Raw genomic sequence first — 18,489 nt, forward strand, 5'->3', positions numbered from 1 at the left:
TATGAAATTATATATAAAGTACATGCATATCCAAATGCACATTTTAAAAAGCTACAACATGGGAGTCTGTTCATGCTCAACTCCAGATTTTATGGAATTCAAATGGCTATAAAATTTCTACCAAAACAGATTTTAAAACTACTTTCACTATGACACTGACAACAAAATAATTGGAAAGCTTTTGGGGTTTGAAACAAAAACAAATGAGCTTGACAACTTGAGATACAAAGACTTTCAAGAACCTTTCCCTGACCTCTGGGTGAAAGAAATGTTACTAATACTTCAGTGGGTTGGAAAAATAAATCCTGACCTGAAATAAAATTTTCATCATCATTTTATTTTTAACTAATTCCAATTTATATGAGATGCTAAAATTTAAATTTCTGGCCTCATTCCTTTTTAAATATGATATCACTAAGTAACCTGAAACAGATAAAAATTTATTTCTATCCAATTAACTAAGAGCATGCTAAATCAAACTTTTTAAAATCACTCACAAAAAACACAATAATATTTCTTTGAATTTTTTTATCTCTGTAAGTATAATTCAAAATGAAAACACTAACTGGTTTAAAGAAATTAGGAAAACTCTGGATATAAAAAATACTATATATTTCTTAAAATTTGCCTTGTGGTATAATGGTTAGCTCATAAGAAGAATATTTTTTATCTATCTTCAGTCATTATTAACATAGTAAGAACAGGTATTTCTATGGATAATCTCTCATCTTAATTAGTCCAGAACATCCAAAGAAAGTTGACTCTTCTTTATTGCAATAAATCAGAGAGTCTCATGATAATGAGGCTGTCCAAATTGTTCAGTTTAAAGCTACCCCCACCATTTGATTTGTCTAAATCTCATATCTAACAATGCTCTGCTCACAGGTTGCTAATAACTCAGAGGACAGTGCTGGACTGGGAGCCAAGAAAACCTGAGTTCAAATCTACCCTTCAATACTTACTAACTGAATGACCTTGGGCAAATCATGAAACCTTTATTTGCCTCAATTTCCTCAAACATAACATAGAGATAATAATAGCAGCATACCTCACAGGATTATTGTGAAGATCAAAAATGGAAACATTTGTAAAATAAGCACTTAGCCCAATGTATGACACATAGTAAGCCCTATAAAAATTTTATTTTTTTTCCCTTCATGGAATAATGAAACCTGAATTCTAGCTTTAGCTCCACAATGGTGGGAATATGAGCAAAATATGACCTATGTGCACCTCAGTTTCATATTTGTAAAACATTATCTACATCTCTGTCTCAAAGGAAGATTTAGAGCATGAAGAGATTAATTGTAAAGCGTTTTTTTTCAAATAACGAATAATCTCATGGACTATCATTATTAGCATTCTTAATTGTAAGACTCCCATTGGAGGGTCCCCCTTTATTCCAATACTTTTGTGAATCTGGTTCCTAATTAATGAAGAAAAAATAATCCCAGGTAAAACCTATCACAGCTAAAATAGGTCAAAGGAAATTTCCCTTTGAAAACAAATTAGTTATAATTTTACAAGGATCTTCCAAAGGGAAAGTGACTTCATGTATGCTAAATAACTTTTGAAATTATCAAATGCTTTTAGCACATAGTTATCACTTGTATTGAAAGCCCTCATGGAGAACATCATCTCTGTCTCAACACCTGGGCATTTTACTCTAGCATGGCACTGGCACCTAAAACAAGAGATATCCAATAACTGATGAGAAAACCATAGTGGGACTCAAGTGGCCTCTCAATGTGATCTAGGTCAGGGCACTGGCAGACTATTGTAGCCATTTGAGTCTTTTTCCCAAAAGGTTTCAGAGCAGACATTATCTAAGGCAGCTTCCCTTCCCCCTGGCTACCTGAGAAGCCACTCACATAAAAAGGAACACATCTGTGATGCATGTTTCATGTAGGTGCCACTGTTATGAATGAATTAATATTTATTTCCAAGCCTAACCTCATGTTATGGTCATGACTTCCAAACCCTACTTAGAAACAGATGCATATCTTGGATTGGTGAACCCTTCCTCATCCACTTCCCCCCACCCCCACCCTGCCCCAGGCTTGCTCTGTCAAAATCAGAGAAATGTGGAGAGCTAGGAAAGCAAGATGCCTGGAAACTGGGTCAGCCATGCAGGGAAGATTTTTCTAGCAACTGTGAAGTAATCTGAACATCTTTTTTTCCCCTCTATCGTGAGTAGTTAGAATAATGATTAAACTAATGCCTCTGAAAACTGACTAATAGTCTGGCATCAAGGAAGTATTTCCAACATACAATATGTGGGATTTTGCAAAGCATCTTCAACAGAATAACTCTGTGAAAAGCAATTTAGATATTTTCACCATTTTAAAGATGAGAAAGCTCGGGTTTAGGAGTGACATGAGAAGGAACAGAACATGCATTAAAATTATCATGACTTAAATGTATAGATATTTAATAAGGCCTGTACTATAGTATAACAAATATAAGTCTGTGTTTCTCCTACAAGGCCATATGAATATGCAATCATATTACATATGAAAAATATTTGTAAATATGAGTCCATAGTAAGCTGATTTTCTAATACTTCTGAATGAAAATCATTAGAGAAGTGATCCTTAGTTTATAAAGCACAACTTCATGTTTGAGTTTAAGATTACTTGCATTTAGAAATTTCATGGTTTACACACACACATTTCATGAAATTTGGGGTGAAAATATTTCTAAAAACTCTGAAAAAATATTTTAAAAATTATAACTAATTCAATAGTTGAAGGGATGGAAGGGACAAGTAAAATTCAGTCAGTTCATGCTTTTGTCCCCCAATGTTTAGCAAAATAATTTTTTCTAAAGAATGTTTAAACCTCATTCATGGGGCGGCTAGGTGGCACAGTGGATAGAGAACCGGCCCTGGAGTCAGGAGTACCCGAGTTCAAATCTGACCTCAGACACTTAATAATTACCTAGCTCTGCAGCCTTGGGCAAGCCACTTAACCACATTGCCTTGCAAAAAAAAAAGAACGTTTGGTAATGAAGTATTGTAGGAGAAGGGTTGGTCCACTTCAATCACTGAGTCAGTGTCTTTGTCTCTGAGGATAAAAATGTTTCATCTGCTCAAAGCATGAATTTGCCATGTTTATGATGAAGGTTACTATTTCTCCTGAGTGTATTTCAGCCACAATTCTAATCAGTTCTCATTCAAATAAATAATTTAAAAACTGCCAGATTTTGTGGACTTGTTTATATCAAAAATGGATGCAGTCTACAGTTACATCATTTAGTTAATATAATTAGAAATTGCTTTAAAAACCTTTCCAATGAAGTAGGTAACTATATTAAAGTCAACTAAAAAGAATGCATCTAATTGTATTCAAATTGTATAGGTGCTATAAATAGCACAAAGCTAGAAACAATTGGGATAAAACCATATAGCTAGAATATTTCAATTTTAAAAAATTACTATATTATTGGGTTATTAACAGACCAATTCAAACAAAGAAATAAAATGTGAGATAAACTATCCTAAAGTTATAATGTGAATGCCTATAAAGACTACATATAATCTGAAAACTCAAGTCCTTATTTTCTGCTATAACTACGTTTTTTAAATTAATTTTTTGCAAGACAATGTCTTTAAGTGGCTTGCCCAAGACTACACAGCTAGGTAATTATTAAGTATCTGAGGCCAGATTTGCACTCGGGTACTCCTGACTCCAGGGCCGGTGCTCTATTCATTGCGCCCCCTATGGCTACATTTTAATATCTAGTTAATTTATTCTCTCAACCAAAGAAAATATGTCATCTAGGAAAATCAATCATTACTAGATTGTTGAAAAATAACAGGTAGGATTAACTTTTATTATAATTTAGTATATGTGAACATACTAGGCCTTTATTTAGAGGCATTTCACTAAGGTATTACTAGAAAAGATAATCAGAACTGATATTTGTCCTCAGAATCATATGTTATATTCACTATATTAATCATCTGTATTTGAGGAGTACTTATCCTGAAGACCACAACTCCATGGAAACCTAGATAGGGTGGGAGGCTATTCTAAAGTTGACTACAAAATATCTCTACTAATGACCAGAATTAGATGCTGCTGTTTGATCCTAAAGGCAATGATTATAATTTCCATGTATGCCAACTACCATTGTTGACTTCAAAGCCCTACTCATTTCAGAGGCATCACTCTCCTGCCACTCTCTCTAACTTATTTACAAAATTGCCAACAAGATTTATAACATTTGAGTTAATTTGTTGGAAAGTTGTCTTACAGAGAATGAAATTAAGAACCATCAGATAATCAGCATAACAATAAGGAGGTTTGTCTCTAGGTTCAAAGTCAGCTTTCTATGTAGCTTCTTTTTTTTTTTTGCTTTCCCTAATTAAGAAACAAACGCTTTGCAATGACTGCATGTTTCCTAGATTGCTGTGGCCAAATTCAGCACCCACTAGTTAAGTTTCTCCATATAGTTAGTTTAGTCCTTATCAGAATCTTGTCTCTAGGACCAAACTATTTGACATTTATAAGACCCATGGAAAGAGATGTATATAAATGTACTAACTATTTACTCAACACATCTAAACAGAGGAATGACAATTTGCACCTTTGTTAATAGAAAAAAATGAATATACTAAGTAGTGGAATAGGGAAATGGGGCCAGAAACAAACATAGAAAAACAACTACTGAGTGTAAATTATGAATCAAAATCACAAATCATTATCCCAAAATTATTATATGGTTTTATAAAATCAAATTTTTTCACCAGGTTACCTGTGAAAGTCTTATATAGAACCTCAGTTGTATTAAAAAATGAATTGTTTTCAAAAGCAAACAAGAGTTTTAAAAAATGAGTCAATGGATGAAGCTGACAACATTTATATAACTAATGTTGAAACATGTGTTATCCCATGATTTAACACATTCTTTTCTTATTTCCTCTAATAATGCTTTGGTAGTCCCTAGAATAGTGAGCAATTTTCAAGAGAAGCCTAGAAAAATCTACCTTTGCCTCATGCCGTATTGCTGAGACTGGAGTGACTTCTTCGGCCCTTTTCCTCTTGTCTTCTTCCTCATCCCTCTCCTCTTCTGCCTTTTTCTCTGGCGTCACAGTTGTTATCAAGTTGGTCTGAGAGATGCCCTTTGTCGTGGCGTACTGGCCAGTACCAACCTCTGCAGCAGACATAGAATCCTTCATGTACATTTCATGGTTTTCATTCACTGATGCTAAAGGCAAATATAAAAAAATCTGAAATAGTTAATTCTGATTATTGTTAAAAGGCAGTTAAAAACATCACAATTATTTTTTGAAGTTTGCTTAGTGAGTACTTAAGTTTAAAGGCACACATAGCTTTTCTATATTTTGTATAATCATATTTGCAAATTCGTTAAATGCTTAACACATAAAACAATCAGAATGATTTTAGCCAATCCCCACGCTCACTGGTAAGTAATAATTTAAAAGAAAGTTCTGAAGATATGAGTCTAAAAGCACCTGGAAATATAGGAGGAAAAGCCTCCTTTAAGTCCATTTACAGATACCAAGCAACAATTCCTGTAGTCCAGCCCATTCAATGCTAGTTCTTTTTAGTAGATAATTTGCTTCAATATCTACGGCCAGGAATTGGTGTTAGATTGAAAAAAAAATTCTGATTATATTTTTGGAAATGCCTTTCTTTAACAAGCACTATATTAATAATGGTCTTTATAAAAGATGTCCCCAGGATATATGGAAACATGATTCCTATATTTAAAGTTATTATGATAATTAAACACCACTCTCTAGCCAGAGATGAATAAAACAGGTGGTAACTGATCAAATGAAGATTAGAAACATTGAAATCTCCATTTCAATGTTACCTGACTGCAACGAAAGACAACAGGCATTTTTATTACATTCTGGAAGCATGACAAACAGATGCTAAATGGAAGCCATGCAAATGCAATGCATGCAGAGCATCTAAGATTTAAGAAATGTCCTTTGATATTGTAAAGAAAAATTTAAGAAGTCAAACTGAGTTGCAAAATTTAGTGCTAATCATTTTAGGACTTAAATATAATAAAAGTGACCAAAACTTAATAAAATTTGTCTCCAATTACACAATAGTCAAAAAACAAACAAACAAAACATGAATTGCAATTAGTGTTTGATTTTAAGATCTCTGAATACTAAAATAAAATTGTGGAAAGGAATTCTTAAAATCCTTATAATAGCAAAATCACTAAACATTCACTTTTGTTCACAAAGTACATGCCTAAAACTTAAAAGTTCCTTTAAAAGGTTTCAAAAAGTTTCCTTAAATTTTTTTCTCTATTCTTGCTGTCTTAAAGACAATGCAGTTAAACAAAAAAAACAATTTGTGCTTCAACCATGCAATTCCCAGTTTGCAATCAGCACAATCCCAATCCATGAGAGACAAGACATACTAACATCATTTTTGGGCAGGGAAAGGAAGAGATAGGATGTTATTAGCACATATACTTGACAATGCTTTTCCCTTTCACAGCAACAAACATCATACCAAAATCATTACTACAATCACATTCAAAAAAAACCATTCTCTTAGAAAGACACAATACAAACATCAAACAGTGAAATAAAAATTGTAAAAGACATGGCTCTAATAACTTAGATTTCTTAATGTTTAACATAAAAGAGCTAACTCTGAGTCTGTGAATAAGAAACTCAAGTATGTGTGTAGAGTATGTAGGGTATGAAGAGAAAAGTGAGTATTATTAAGATAGAAAAAGAAATTGGGATATTCTAATCTGTATTCAACTAATTGTTGGTAGTCTCAATTTGAGGAAAGGTTTATGTTACAAAAGTACAAAAGTAAGTTGATTCTTTCTAATATAGAATAAATTTCCCCAAAGACATAATGCTACCAATGGTGACTATATATTGGAGTATAACATGAAAGCCAATTTCATCAAAAATAACATTTGAATTATATGAAATGATCTATCATGAGTAACAATATTTCTATATGGAATTGTATTCTAAATTTTCCCTTAGGTGTGTTATCTAATATATTTTCCTCCACAGTAGTTGGGTAAAAGTAGAGGGGAAAGGGGTAGCTAGGCAATGCAGTGAATAGAGCATTGGCCCTGGAGTCAGGAGGACCTGAGTTCAAATCTAGCCCCAGACACCTAAAAATTAGTTGTGTGACCTTGGGCAAGTCATTAACACCACATTGCCTTGCAAAAATAAACAAAAACAAACGTGGAGGTGGGGAAAGAATTGAAAAATAGGAAAAATACCAAAATACAGATAATAAATTATTTCCTAAAAAAGAATTTCTGAAATAATCATATACCAATAAAATTTTACCATAAATTCATTGTACTTAATTATCAATAGCAGGTAATATCCCAAAATTTATTTGATTATTAAGCAATTATTTCTTTTATTTACAACCAATGACATTAACTTCAAACCCTTAATATAGTTTCTATAAGTGGCAACTGAGCCTAGTATGATCATTTCTATCCATCATTATTAGTCAATTATAAAAAACTAAATTATATTTATTACCTGAAAGCAAGGGCATATATAACATATGGTTTACTTTTTGAAATTGTCAACAACCCTGCTCTGAAGTTTTATATAGAATTGGCATGTAATATAATTGTATTATCCCCATATAGTTTTTGACTGACTTTTTTTAGTGTTATAGCAAATCTTTCTCTTGAAAAAAAATTTCCTGTTTTTTATCAATAGTAGCTAAGAGTAAGATGGTATGTGATGTCTCTAATACATACTGTGTAACAATGAACAAACAAATTAAGCTCTTCCACACATCTCTATAAAATTATAAATTGCAACCCAGGTGAAAAGACATGCATGGACAGAGGTATTTCCTTTTTCCAATGAAATCACAGGTCTAGTCCCATTGTATCACAATCAAAACAGGTCAGTCTACCATGAAGAACCTGCATTCTTCATTTCCTTTAACCCATTGTCTACATTTTGATCTACATGAAACTGGAAAGTGAAGCTGCAGATAGACTTAATGCTTTAAAAATTGTCACCCAATCATACATAAGATTTTTTTTTAATAACAAGCCATGGGAATCTGAATCTATAGAAAGCTCATGACTTTTGAGCCCATCATGATCATAACTAGTGATAATTCTGAAGTTAAGTTGTTAATAGCTCTTACCCCCATCCAGGCTGCGGGACATTGTGTACCGTTTGCTAGAAGAACGTTCAAAATAAGGGGCTGGTCGGTCTATCAGTGCACTGGCTCTTCTTGTTTGAGCTTGTGTTCTGCCACTATAGCGGAATTTGGAACCCAGGGTAAGGAATTTCTTTGGTGGTGCTTCTGGTAATAAGAGCCTAAGAAATAATATCAGGAAAAAATATAATTATTTCTCTCTCTCTCTCTCTCTCTCTCTCTCTCTCTCTCTCTCTCTCTCTCTCTCTCTCTCCCTCTCTCTCTCCCTCCCTCCCTCCCTCCCTCTCTCATGGAAAGTGAAATACTATAGATTATTATATTATGTATAATATAAGTAGCAAGCTAAGAAAACTGAATTGACAAGAATAGTATAATTCAATGCAAATTTCAGAACAGTTATTTCCCAAATCATAATACGTCAGGTTTCATTTGCTGGTTTTTATGGCCAGACATTTCTTTTTTTATTACAAAGGCAAGAAGAGATTGAAATCTAAGATAGCAATGTATACATTTCAAAGTAATAATATTAGAAATATTCTTCTATTCTGAAGAAATATTCTGAGAAAAAAGGGTATAATATAGAAAAGAGAAAGTGGAGGATTCTAGAAATGATGTCAAGGAAAACTTTGGGGTAGAAACTATGAAAAATTGGGATAGTAATGGAAACTCTGGCATAAAAAATGTACATGAGCCCCCAAACTAATTAATTGTTTGCAAACCACTAATTTGGTTTGGTCAAGAAATACTCCTGAATTTTAAATATTTCTCTTCCTCTGAGAAATCTTCCTTAGCACAATTTTAATTGCTTACAATTTGCTTCATTAACTGAATTATTCTACAGTTGTAAAATAATGGGGGAAAAAGATCTCTACTTACCTGAAAAATGTGTGATGTTCAACACATACTTTCCATAGACGCTTTGCAGCACGATGGTTTGGCAACTTAAACCCAATGGTGCTTTCAAATTGTTCAAACTAAATGAGGGAATGAAAAAAAATCTTCAATTGAACATTGATTTTTCAATAAAGAATTATACATAATGGTTTCTATGGGATGTAAATTTAATAACCTCAAAATAGTTTGCAAAGATCATTAGAATCCTCACATAATTACATTTAACACACTAAACTTATAGTGGCCTTTATACATTTAAGCTTTTAAGGAAAGTAAATTTTCACAGGAATGTCTCATAATAATCTTCAATACATCAGATTTTGAGGACCTAAGATCTTCCTTTAGCAAATATTCAATTTCACTGCATAAAAATCATTAGTGCATAAAAGATGTTTTTTCTCTTTTCTTTGTAGCTCCATGCTTAAACATTTAGTGAATATTTGTTGAATAAGTGCTAAACTTAGATATTTTCTTCTTACAATGGATTTAAAAAAGTCTAAAGCGTGTGACTTAATTCCCTATTAGCATTTATATCATTTAATGAATAAAGTTCCTGAGGATTCTGTGCAATGTTTCCATTTCAATTTTTGCAGAACAATATATATATATCCTTGTGGATTTCATGGTTCAATTTGATCTAACATGAATTATTTTGCCAAATGTGATGTTTTTTGGTCTCCATTATATTTATGTTCAAAATTGTTTTTTTAAGTCCAAAATTCTGTGTACTTTTCAGCATGAATTTTATTTGGACACTTCACTGAAATTAAACAAGACTTCATGGGTCTAAGTTTTATTTTGATCTCTATTGAATTTATTGATGATGCTATCCATCAGACCACCAGAGGGCAGTAATTATAAACATTAACAACTCTCCAACTAAACCTCTATCACCACTTTTGCACCAAAAAAATTCTTTGAGTGTCCTCACTCATTTCCATATTTTTTCCTACTCTATTCACTACTTCTTCCTGATGAAATGAATCACTGACAAAGTGGTTTATGTGGTCAGCAAAGAAGGTGATAAGGGAGAAGACATATAAATTGAGTCACATTTGGGCTGCTCTTAAATCTTCTTTGACTATATTAGAGTCTCTAGGAATGGTTGAGAGAGAAAACCTTGATGTTTCATTTGTAATTGTGTTCTCTAATCTCATTTACCATGTAAGGAATGCACAGGCGTTAGCATATATGATTGTCTAATAGGTAAAACTGAAATCATTCAATATTCATTCATATCTATCTATCTATTTCTATGATGTAGCTTCTAGGCTATGATTCTTATATAAAATTACTGTGATTTAAAGTAATATATAGTAAAAAAATTTGTTTTTATCTACATAAAACTGTGGTTTACACAAAGACACACACACATATGAATATCAAATTGAGAGAATAATGTGTTTTCTCATTTGCATTTTGGTATCAACAGTATTTATTTAGCACAATGTCTCGGTCAAAATTTGTTGAATTGGACATAAGAGTAGTCAAATCACTGAAGAATTAAAGAACTTCATTAGTGCTTCTATATCTTCCTTTAACCTTACTACCCAATAGTTAAAAGATATTTGGTTTTTAGTAAGGACCAAAGTATAGGTGAAATATTTCTGTTGTTCATATGGCTCACATACATGCATACAAAAGAAATATATTATTTGCCCAAAAAATAGTACTAAAAAGAAAAAGCTGAATGCTTATTTAATACTATAATTTGTAATTTGTAAAAGAAAAAATTACTAGTGAACCTTGTATTTACACTTAGATACAGAATTGGAAGTGAAGATGGGAAACTGAAATTCAAGGATAGTAATCATTTATAGAGGGAAGTAGTGTTCACAAGCCACTATCATTTTGTCACTGTATCATAGGAAGATAAAAATCAAGTTACTCATTTCCTTTACACATATGGTTAGTTAATTTATAAAAACAGAGGAATTCCAAACTTTATTTGGGTTTTAACATATGCATAGAGTGATTACTTAGTTCAATGGACTTAGAAGTAATTGACTGATGGAACCTCAATATTGTGATCAATGAGTGCCTCAATATGCGCAAGGGAGTTTCTAATTAACGTCCTGAGATTTATGCCCTTGGAACAATTCTATTCAATTAAAAAAATCCTAATTACTAGGATCAAAGAGTAGGTAGAATGCTTGCCAAACAAAGTTGTAAAGAATTACCAATAAAATAAATGACAAAATTGGAATTTAAAACGTTCTAGACAGGCTAGAATGATGGGCAATTCTAATAAGAACAAATATAATAGTGATAATAATAGCTAGTATTTATATAGTGCTATAAAACATATAGTGCTATTAAAAAGTGCTTTATGTATTATTCCATTTCATTGTAAAATCCTATAACCACAGTCAAGTAAATTAGTGGATATAGTGGATAAAGGAAATATGCCTAGGCTACAGTTCCTGTAAAGCTAGGAGAGTAAACTATGAGAATCAAAGGGGGAAAAAAGTGATTTTAGGCTGCTTGATCAACAATATAGTGTTCAGAATGAAGAAAATCATAAAAATCATCTACTATATCTGATCAATGAAAACTATTTTAGGAAAAATTGATAAAATGATAAGGATACTTAAAATCAAGTCATATAAAAACTATTGGAGGAAAGAAGTATGCTTTAGGAACTATTTATTAAGCAAAGATTTTGTGCAAAACAATATGTCATGCAATGCAAGTCTTACAACAAAAAAAGGTACAAGTATCATTCCCTCAAGGAGTTTATATTATCTTTGGTAGGAGTGGTGAGTGGGATTAAATAAACAAAATAATGTCACTATGTGAACATTAATAATTGTGGATGGCTGGGGTGGGGAGAGGATAGCAAATGTTTTGTATTAGATGTGGCACCTGAAATGAATTTTGAAGGAAGATAATAATTCTGAATGGGAAAAAAAGGAAATTCCTGGCATGGAAAACCATATAACACACAGAAAGAATATGGAATGGCAAATTGAAGGCTGTTGGGATGACAGGCTGGATAGAATATGTTGTAGAAAAAGCCTGAACTGTAGTAATCAAGATGTGTTCAAATTCCACTTCTCAAATAATAATTTCTATAGAAAAGTATCTAAGTGAAGATATCAAATAGGTATTTGGTGATGTGTAGCTAGAATTTATAAGTGAGAGATAAGGCTGAATAAATATCTGTGGTTCAACTGATAAAAATATATTGAACTCAACTGAGCAGATGAGATTATATTAATAACTATAAAAGAAGTGACAAAAGATAGTGACCATAAAAGGAGAAGAAAAGAGGACACAGGATAGGGACACATTAAAGAGCAGGAGGTGAATAATGATTCAGTAAAAGGAAATGGGAAGTGATCGGATAAGTATGAGGAGAAACTAGGAGAGAGCAGTGTCAAAGAAGTCAAGGGAAGATAAAATATATAGGAGAATGAGGTGGTTGATGGTTTAAAAATAATCAGGTCAATGAAAATGAGGATTGAGAAAAGGCAAAGTTAGTATTGAGACTGTTAGAAAAATTCAACTTCTTCAGAAGTTTCAAAGATGATATCAGCACATAAGATAAATGCCTTCAAGTAGTTAATGGAATGTGATAAGTAAAAGCAAAAAGAATTCCTTTGCTTGGCACTGCAGGAAAGAACTGGGAGAAATGTTTGCGGGTTAAAGATAATAGAGCTGTGCAGATGTGAAATAGACTGCCTCAGATATAATTGGCCTCCCATCATCATATGTTTTCAAATGAAGATATTTGGAAAAGAAAACTTTGGAGTGAACTAGATGACTTCAGAAGAACCATTGAGCTTCTGTCATTCCATGAAAAATCTTGAAAACAAGCTAAAGATAGAAGAAATACTACACAAAAGAGCACAAATGAAAGAAATATTTAACATTTTTGATTATATGAAAAACTACAACAAATCCTTGCAGGTATTTAGAACTAATTATAAATTTATTTATAATGAAAGCTTTTGAAAATATATTCAATATACCCATTTCATGAATTTAAGCAATGAAAAGGCTAACATATATTTGCTTACCTCCCCTGGTCTGATTTTTATGTAAAAATTGTTCCTTTTGTAAGAAATTTTCAGAACTTTTGGCCAGGCAAATCTGTTAATTCGGAGTCTGTCTCGATATATCAAAAGGCCACTTGCACAAACTCCTAACATAATTTCTACTCCTTCAGAGTCCTGGGCGGGGGGATAGAAAACAGCAGAAATAACACAAATGTCAGCTTTTTCTTTCATCCATCTAACATCATTGCCATAATTCATACCTGTAGTATATTACAATTTACAAAGTTCTATTCCATAAATCACCTTATTTAACCTTCACACCAGTCTTATGACATAGTAGTATTTCTTTAGCTTTCTAAGATTTGCATTTTATATTACTTCATTTGATCTTCACACCAACCCTGGGAAGTGGATGCTATTAATCATTCCTATTTTATAGTTGAAGACAGCAGCAAAATAACTTCTTCATAGACGTAGTATATATTTAAGGCTGATTTGAACCCAGGTACTCCTGGTCCAGCTCCGGTGTTCTCTGTTCATATAGTTCATATAGATGATGAATTACTACTTTATCCATTTTTGTGGATAAGGAAATTGATGTTTAGATAGATAAACTCATCTGACCAAAGTCCTAGAGTTAATTAATAGGAGCACTAGATCTTGGACCCAAGTCTTTAGAATTCAAATCCAGTACCATGTTTACTTACTACATAATCCTTTCAAAGGATTAGTTTATAATTTGGAATTCCACAATTAATTTTTCATTATAAATTTAATGTATTCGAGGACATTTTTCTTAAAGAAATCCTATATGGAGACTTTATAGGTAAATAGTCATAGATAGTTACTAAATATTCTGATAACTCACTAGAAATGGTCATATGGACAGGTTTTTAAAAGGGAATATAAGAAATTTTAATCCCCTAATGGAAAGCACCAGGATTAAGTTCCAGAGCAAATTTCACCAGTTACAGATCCCTATGCAAAGATTTTTTTATGTAGTTAAAATACAAATAATAAACAAAAAATAGCTCTGATGAAAAAAACTAGCTTTTTAAAAAAACAGTCTGAGAGGCATGTTTAGAAGACAAATGCACTGACTTTTACCATGGTGACGGATAGGAATATTCATAGGCTAATCACAAGTACACAAATCATGGATCACTTTTATCAAGAGTTGGCAGAGCTACCTCCTCCTCTACTCACAAATTTTTCTAAAGTCACTGGGAGAAAGGGAAGGGCCAAATCATGATGATCACCCAAATTTGCCATGCTTTGGGGAAAAACTATTCCACATGTTCTAGAGTTCTGCCAATAACATGGAATAATTATAAGGGAAAACTTTGTCCAAAAATCACATTCTAAATCCTTTTAAATTATTTTCTGCAATGAATACCTTTATGTGCAATAATATTAGAGTTCATAAGTTATTCTTTAGTGCTTCCACTGTATCATAAAGTGTTGTCCCAATGAGAAACTGAGAGTTTTGTCACTATTTTGAATCGTACCTTTTGGTTCAGTTATGAATTAAGCCAACCATGTAATATTGCCGTCAGGGAGTAAATAAAGGATTGACAGTGGTTATTTTGCAAGGAGAAAACATTTAAAAATACTACAAGTTGAAATATACTTTAAAGGGGAACAGAGAAATCAAACTGGAAAACCAAAAGAAAAAAGATGCTCTATATGTATATGTGTTCTCAATAAATCACTACAATATTTCCATGAGAATGGTATTATCTCATTTTCCAAATAAAGAAATTGAAGTTCACAGAGGTTAAATGATAAACTCATGACTCCCAAACTAGTATGTGTTAGCAATGACTAGGAATTCCATGATCCATTAGACTATGAGGCAGTATACAAAAAGATACAAAAAGGTTTCTTTCCATCAAATTTTCATGCTTTACAGTGCTTCTTTAAAAAATAGTTAAATGTGAATAACATGACTAAGCAATGCCTATGAATAATATAATAAATCCTAAAGACAATGTACTCTTCATTCTTAAGTTGTAAATGCACCAACAGTAATAGTAAGGCTTCTAATGGTTTAATTTTGTCAGACTGTCCAGGAAAAAAAAAGCCTAGCATGTTAGTTTGTCCAAACTACAAATAAAGGTAAAAGGTTTAAACAATGACATCAATAAAGCAATACAAACATCCCATGTCCAATCACTGCAAAAGCCAAGAAATTATGATCATCTTATTTAGACCTCCTATCTCTTATCAAAGTCAGAAAATTATTTTAAGTATTAATAAACAAAGGTCCAGCTACGGGATATAGCTGATAGAGCACTGGACTGGGAATCAGGAAGACTCTTCTTGCTCAGTTCAAATCTGACCTCAGACAATTTACTAGCTGAGTCATCCTGGGAAAGTTATTAATCCTATTTACCTCAGTTCTATCATTTTTTAAAAGGACTCCAGTATCTTGACCAGCAATACCCCCAAAAGGGGTCATAGTGAGTCATACATGATTGAAATGATACAACAATGAAACATATGTCTAAACCTATTCAAAATCTTTACAATTCTATACAAATGTGAGCTAATATCTGTTTCCTCTTTTTTGGAGGTCTTTAGGAAAAGCTTAATGGTTACTTGTAAAAGGAATCATTTCTGGGAATGCAGATTACACTAGATTCATGAATTTGTTTGAAAAATATTTTTGATAACTATATTTCAATTTAATTCAATTTGTTTCTTCCTTTAGCCTTTATTAATAATGCTTTATTAATCTTGAGAGGAATTCACTAGACTGACAATATTTCCATGACAAAGACTAAGAACCTAGATCAGATGGTCTCTGAAAACTTTTACAAATCTGAAAACCAGGTGATTCTATTATCTTTTTATTTTCAATTTACAATTCTTGTTTAAATATCACTTCAGTCAACAAGCATTTATTAGGAACCTTCTGTGGCAGACAATGGGTTCTCTCCTATCCACAGTATTTTAGAAAAGCTTAATCTTGATGGCCATTGAAATAATACCTACAATTTATCCCCTCTAAAGTAGGAAAACTCAGTTATATGTAATTAATTTATTGACCTTAAATCATAAACTTTCATAATTACATTTTCTTCACTGTTCTGTCATTTTCAGTCATGTCTAATTCTTTGTGACTCCATTTGGAGTTTTCTTGGCAAAGATACTGGAGTAATTTGTCATTTTCTTCTTCAACTCATTTTACAGATGAAGAAACTGAGGTAAACAAGGTTAAGTGATTTGCCCAAGGTCACATAGTAATTTTCTGAGGTCAGATTTGAACTCAGAAAGAAAAATCTTCTAGGCTCCAGGTCTAGCAATCTATCTACTGTACTGCCTAACTGCTAAAATTATACCATAATTACAAAATTCATTATAAATTGATAGAGAGAAAAAAAAGGTGTCATTTCCCCCAGGAGATAGGAGTAAGAAATCAAAATAACTGTTCTAGGTAGCTGATTACAATATAGCAGCACAACAATCAATTCAACAGCTTCCTTTAATCAACTTTTAAAAAACAAAAGAAAAGTCAGATGAATAGAGATCACCTTCTCATTTTGCAAGGAAGAATCTCAATCCCCAAAACTGAAAGGAAGAAATTGAGACCCAGAAAGTGAAATTAATTGTCCTTGTGTTACATAGCATTTTTACTATTGTGGGACTGGGGCTCTGGAGAAGCACAGATATAGAACCTGGGCCTCTTGGTAGCTGATATAGAGCTTTTGCTACTAGAGAAAATTCCATTGCATTAAAATCTCTTAATTTCTCTTTGAGTGACTTTAAAAGAACTTAGATATTCAATGATGGGTAAAGTGTGTGTATGTGTATATTTGTGTGTGTGTAAGGTGGTAATGAAATATTTTAAAATGAAAAAATGTCAAAAATATAAAACCTATCTGAAAAAATTTGAAATAACTGGAAAATAAATTAAGCTGTCCATTTAAAAAAAATTACTAACTTACACGACCTCTGGTAAATAGCACTAAATCTCTGAATCTAGAGATATAAATTTTTTTAGTCCATTTGGAGGAACATGTAAAGATATTAATAGAGCTTAATCATCTTAAAATGAAGTCCTGTAGAGTAAAAATACATTGTTTCATTTAGATAGATGATTATGGGGTTAATGGAATTGACCACAGGATACTACAACATCGAACACACAAACACACACACAAATTTGAAAATATATAATAGAATTTGAAGCCAATGAATTTTGTTTCAAAGATGAGGACTTCCAATACCTTTTAGGCAAAACCTTTAAAATATTTTCATTGAAAGAATTGTTACTTTATGTTTATGAGTAGTGCTTCCTTTTTTGTGAATTAAGTCTCTAAAACTATACCTAAACTCAAAGTGCCTATTTCATATATTAGTAGGATCTCAAATTGAATACCTAGTAGACATTTCTCATATGATGATTTGAGGAAAATAGATTAGGAAAACATGGTTTCCACTGGCATATTGGAAGAATTTCTGTCATTTACCTAAAAAGCCACAGTATACATTTATTGGTCACAAGAATCACTTGTCAAGGACCTAATTTCACAGAATTCCAGAGATAGAAAACAATAAATTTGGTTGTGTCAGGAACATTTCATATAGGAGGCAATACTATACAATATTTTCTTTTTAAATAAAATCTCTATTTTAAATCTTTCATCATTATTCTTTCTAGAACAGTTCTTCATTGGACACCCATCACTGACCAAGACATTTGGTCAGTCTGAGAAGGGTGCATTGAAGAGAAAAGTCAGGTAAGAATGAGACTTCAAAGTTTAACTACTAGGTCTTATGTAACTAGAAATTCTCAGCATCAAGTCTGACAAAATTAAAGGGTTACTGAAAGATTCTGCTCACTTTTTAAATATAATTTGCAAACTTGAGCATCACTTTGAGCTTAAAATATATCATAGTTCTGTTGCTAATTTGAAAGTAGAAGTTCTTAAAAAGAAGTCTACCTAAGATTTAGAAGCCAACATAAAATAATGATGATGGCATAAACACTGACAGCACTTTATATAGGCTTAGTCATTCAAAATTGACAGAGTGTTTTGTAAATATCATCATTTGATTCTTAGAAGAACTATTAGAAGTAAGCATGAAGGGCACAATCATTTTATTTTATTTTTTAGAGATGAAGGCATTGAGTCTGAGTGATTTTCCTGTAGGTTAATTGGTATAAAATCATATGAATAGCAAATTCAGAGCTAAAATGTTTATCTTATGATTTCCTCAGTACTATTTCTACTATGCAGCAAAACTTCCCAAAAGTAATTGCTCATACTTCACAAAATTAATTGTGAAGAAATTGGCCATATATACAAGATGAGAAACATGTTAAACATTGTTTGCAAGAGATAAATCAGTAGAGGCAAGACAAAGGAAAGCAAGGAACAAATTCCCCCAAAACATGTTCATCATATTGACAAAATACATTTGTG

The 18,489-nt window shown here is 32.1% G+C and overlaps 1 protein-coding gene across 11 annotated transcripts in view; it reads right to left on the reverse strand.

The window, feature by feature from the left end:
* EPB41L3 (erythrocyte membrane protein band 4.1 like 3) overlaps window positions 1-18,489 on the reverse strand; it is a 244,688-nt gene that overhangs the window by 82,669 nt on the left and 143,530 nt on the right. For 8 of the 11 annotated variants that reach the window (XM_074202418.1, XM_074202413.1, XM_074202416.1 and 5 more), the window contains 4 exons: window positions 13,079-13,231; window positions 9,039-9,136; window positions 8,148-8,323; window positions 4,991-5,211 (listed from right to left, as the gene is read on the reverse strand). In XM_074202418.1, the coding sequence (XP_074058519.1) occupies window positions 4,991-5,211; window positions 8,148-8,323; window positions 9,039-9,136; window positions 13,079-13,231 (648 nt within the window). The remainder of the gene's footprint in view (window positions 1-4,990; window positions 5,212-8,147; window positions 8,324-9,038; window positions 9,137-13,078; window positions 13,232-18,489) is intronic. The other 3 variants (XM_074202420.1, XM_074202424.1, XM_074202423.1) reach the window with 1 other exon arrangement.

The sequence above is a fragment of the Macrotis lagotis genome, chromosome X, assembly GCF_037893015.1.
Source record: "Macrotis lagotis isolate mMagLag1 chromosome X, bilby.v1.9.chrom.fasta, whole genome shotgun sequence".
NCBI classification, from domain to species: domain Eukaryota; kingdom Metazoa; phylum Chordata; class Mammalia; order Peramelemorphia; family Peramelidae; genus Macrotis; species Macrotis lagotis.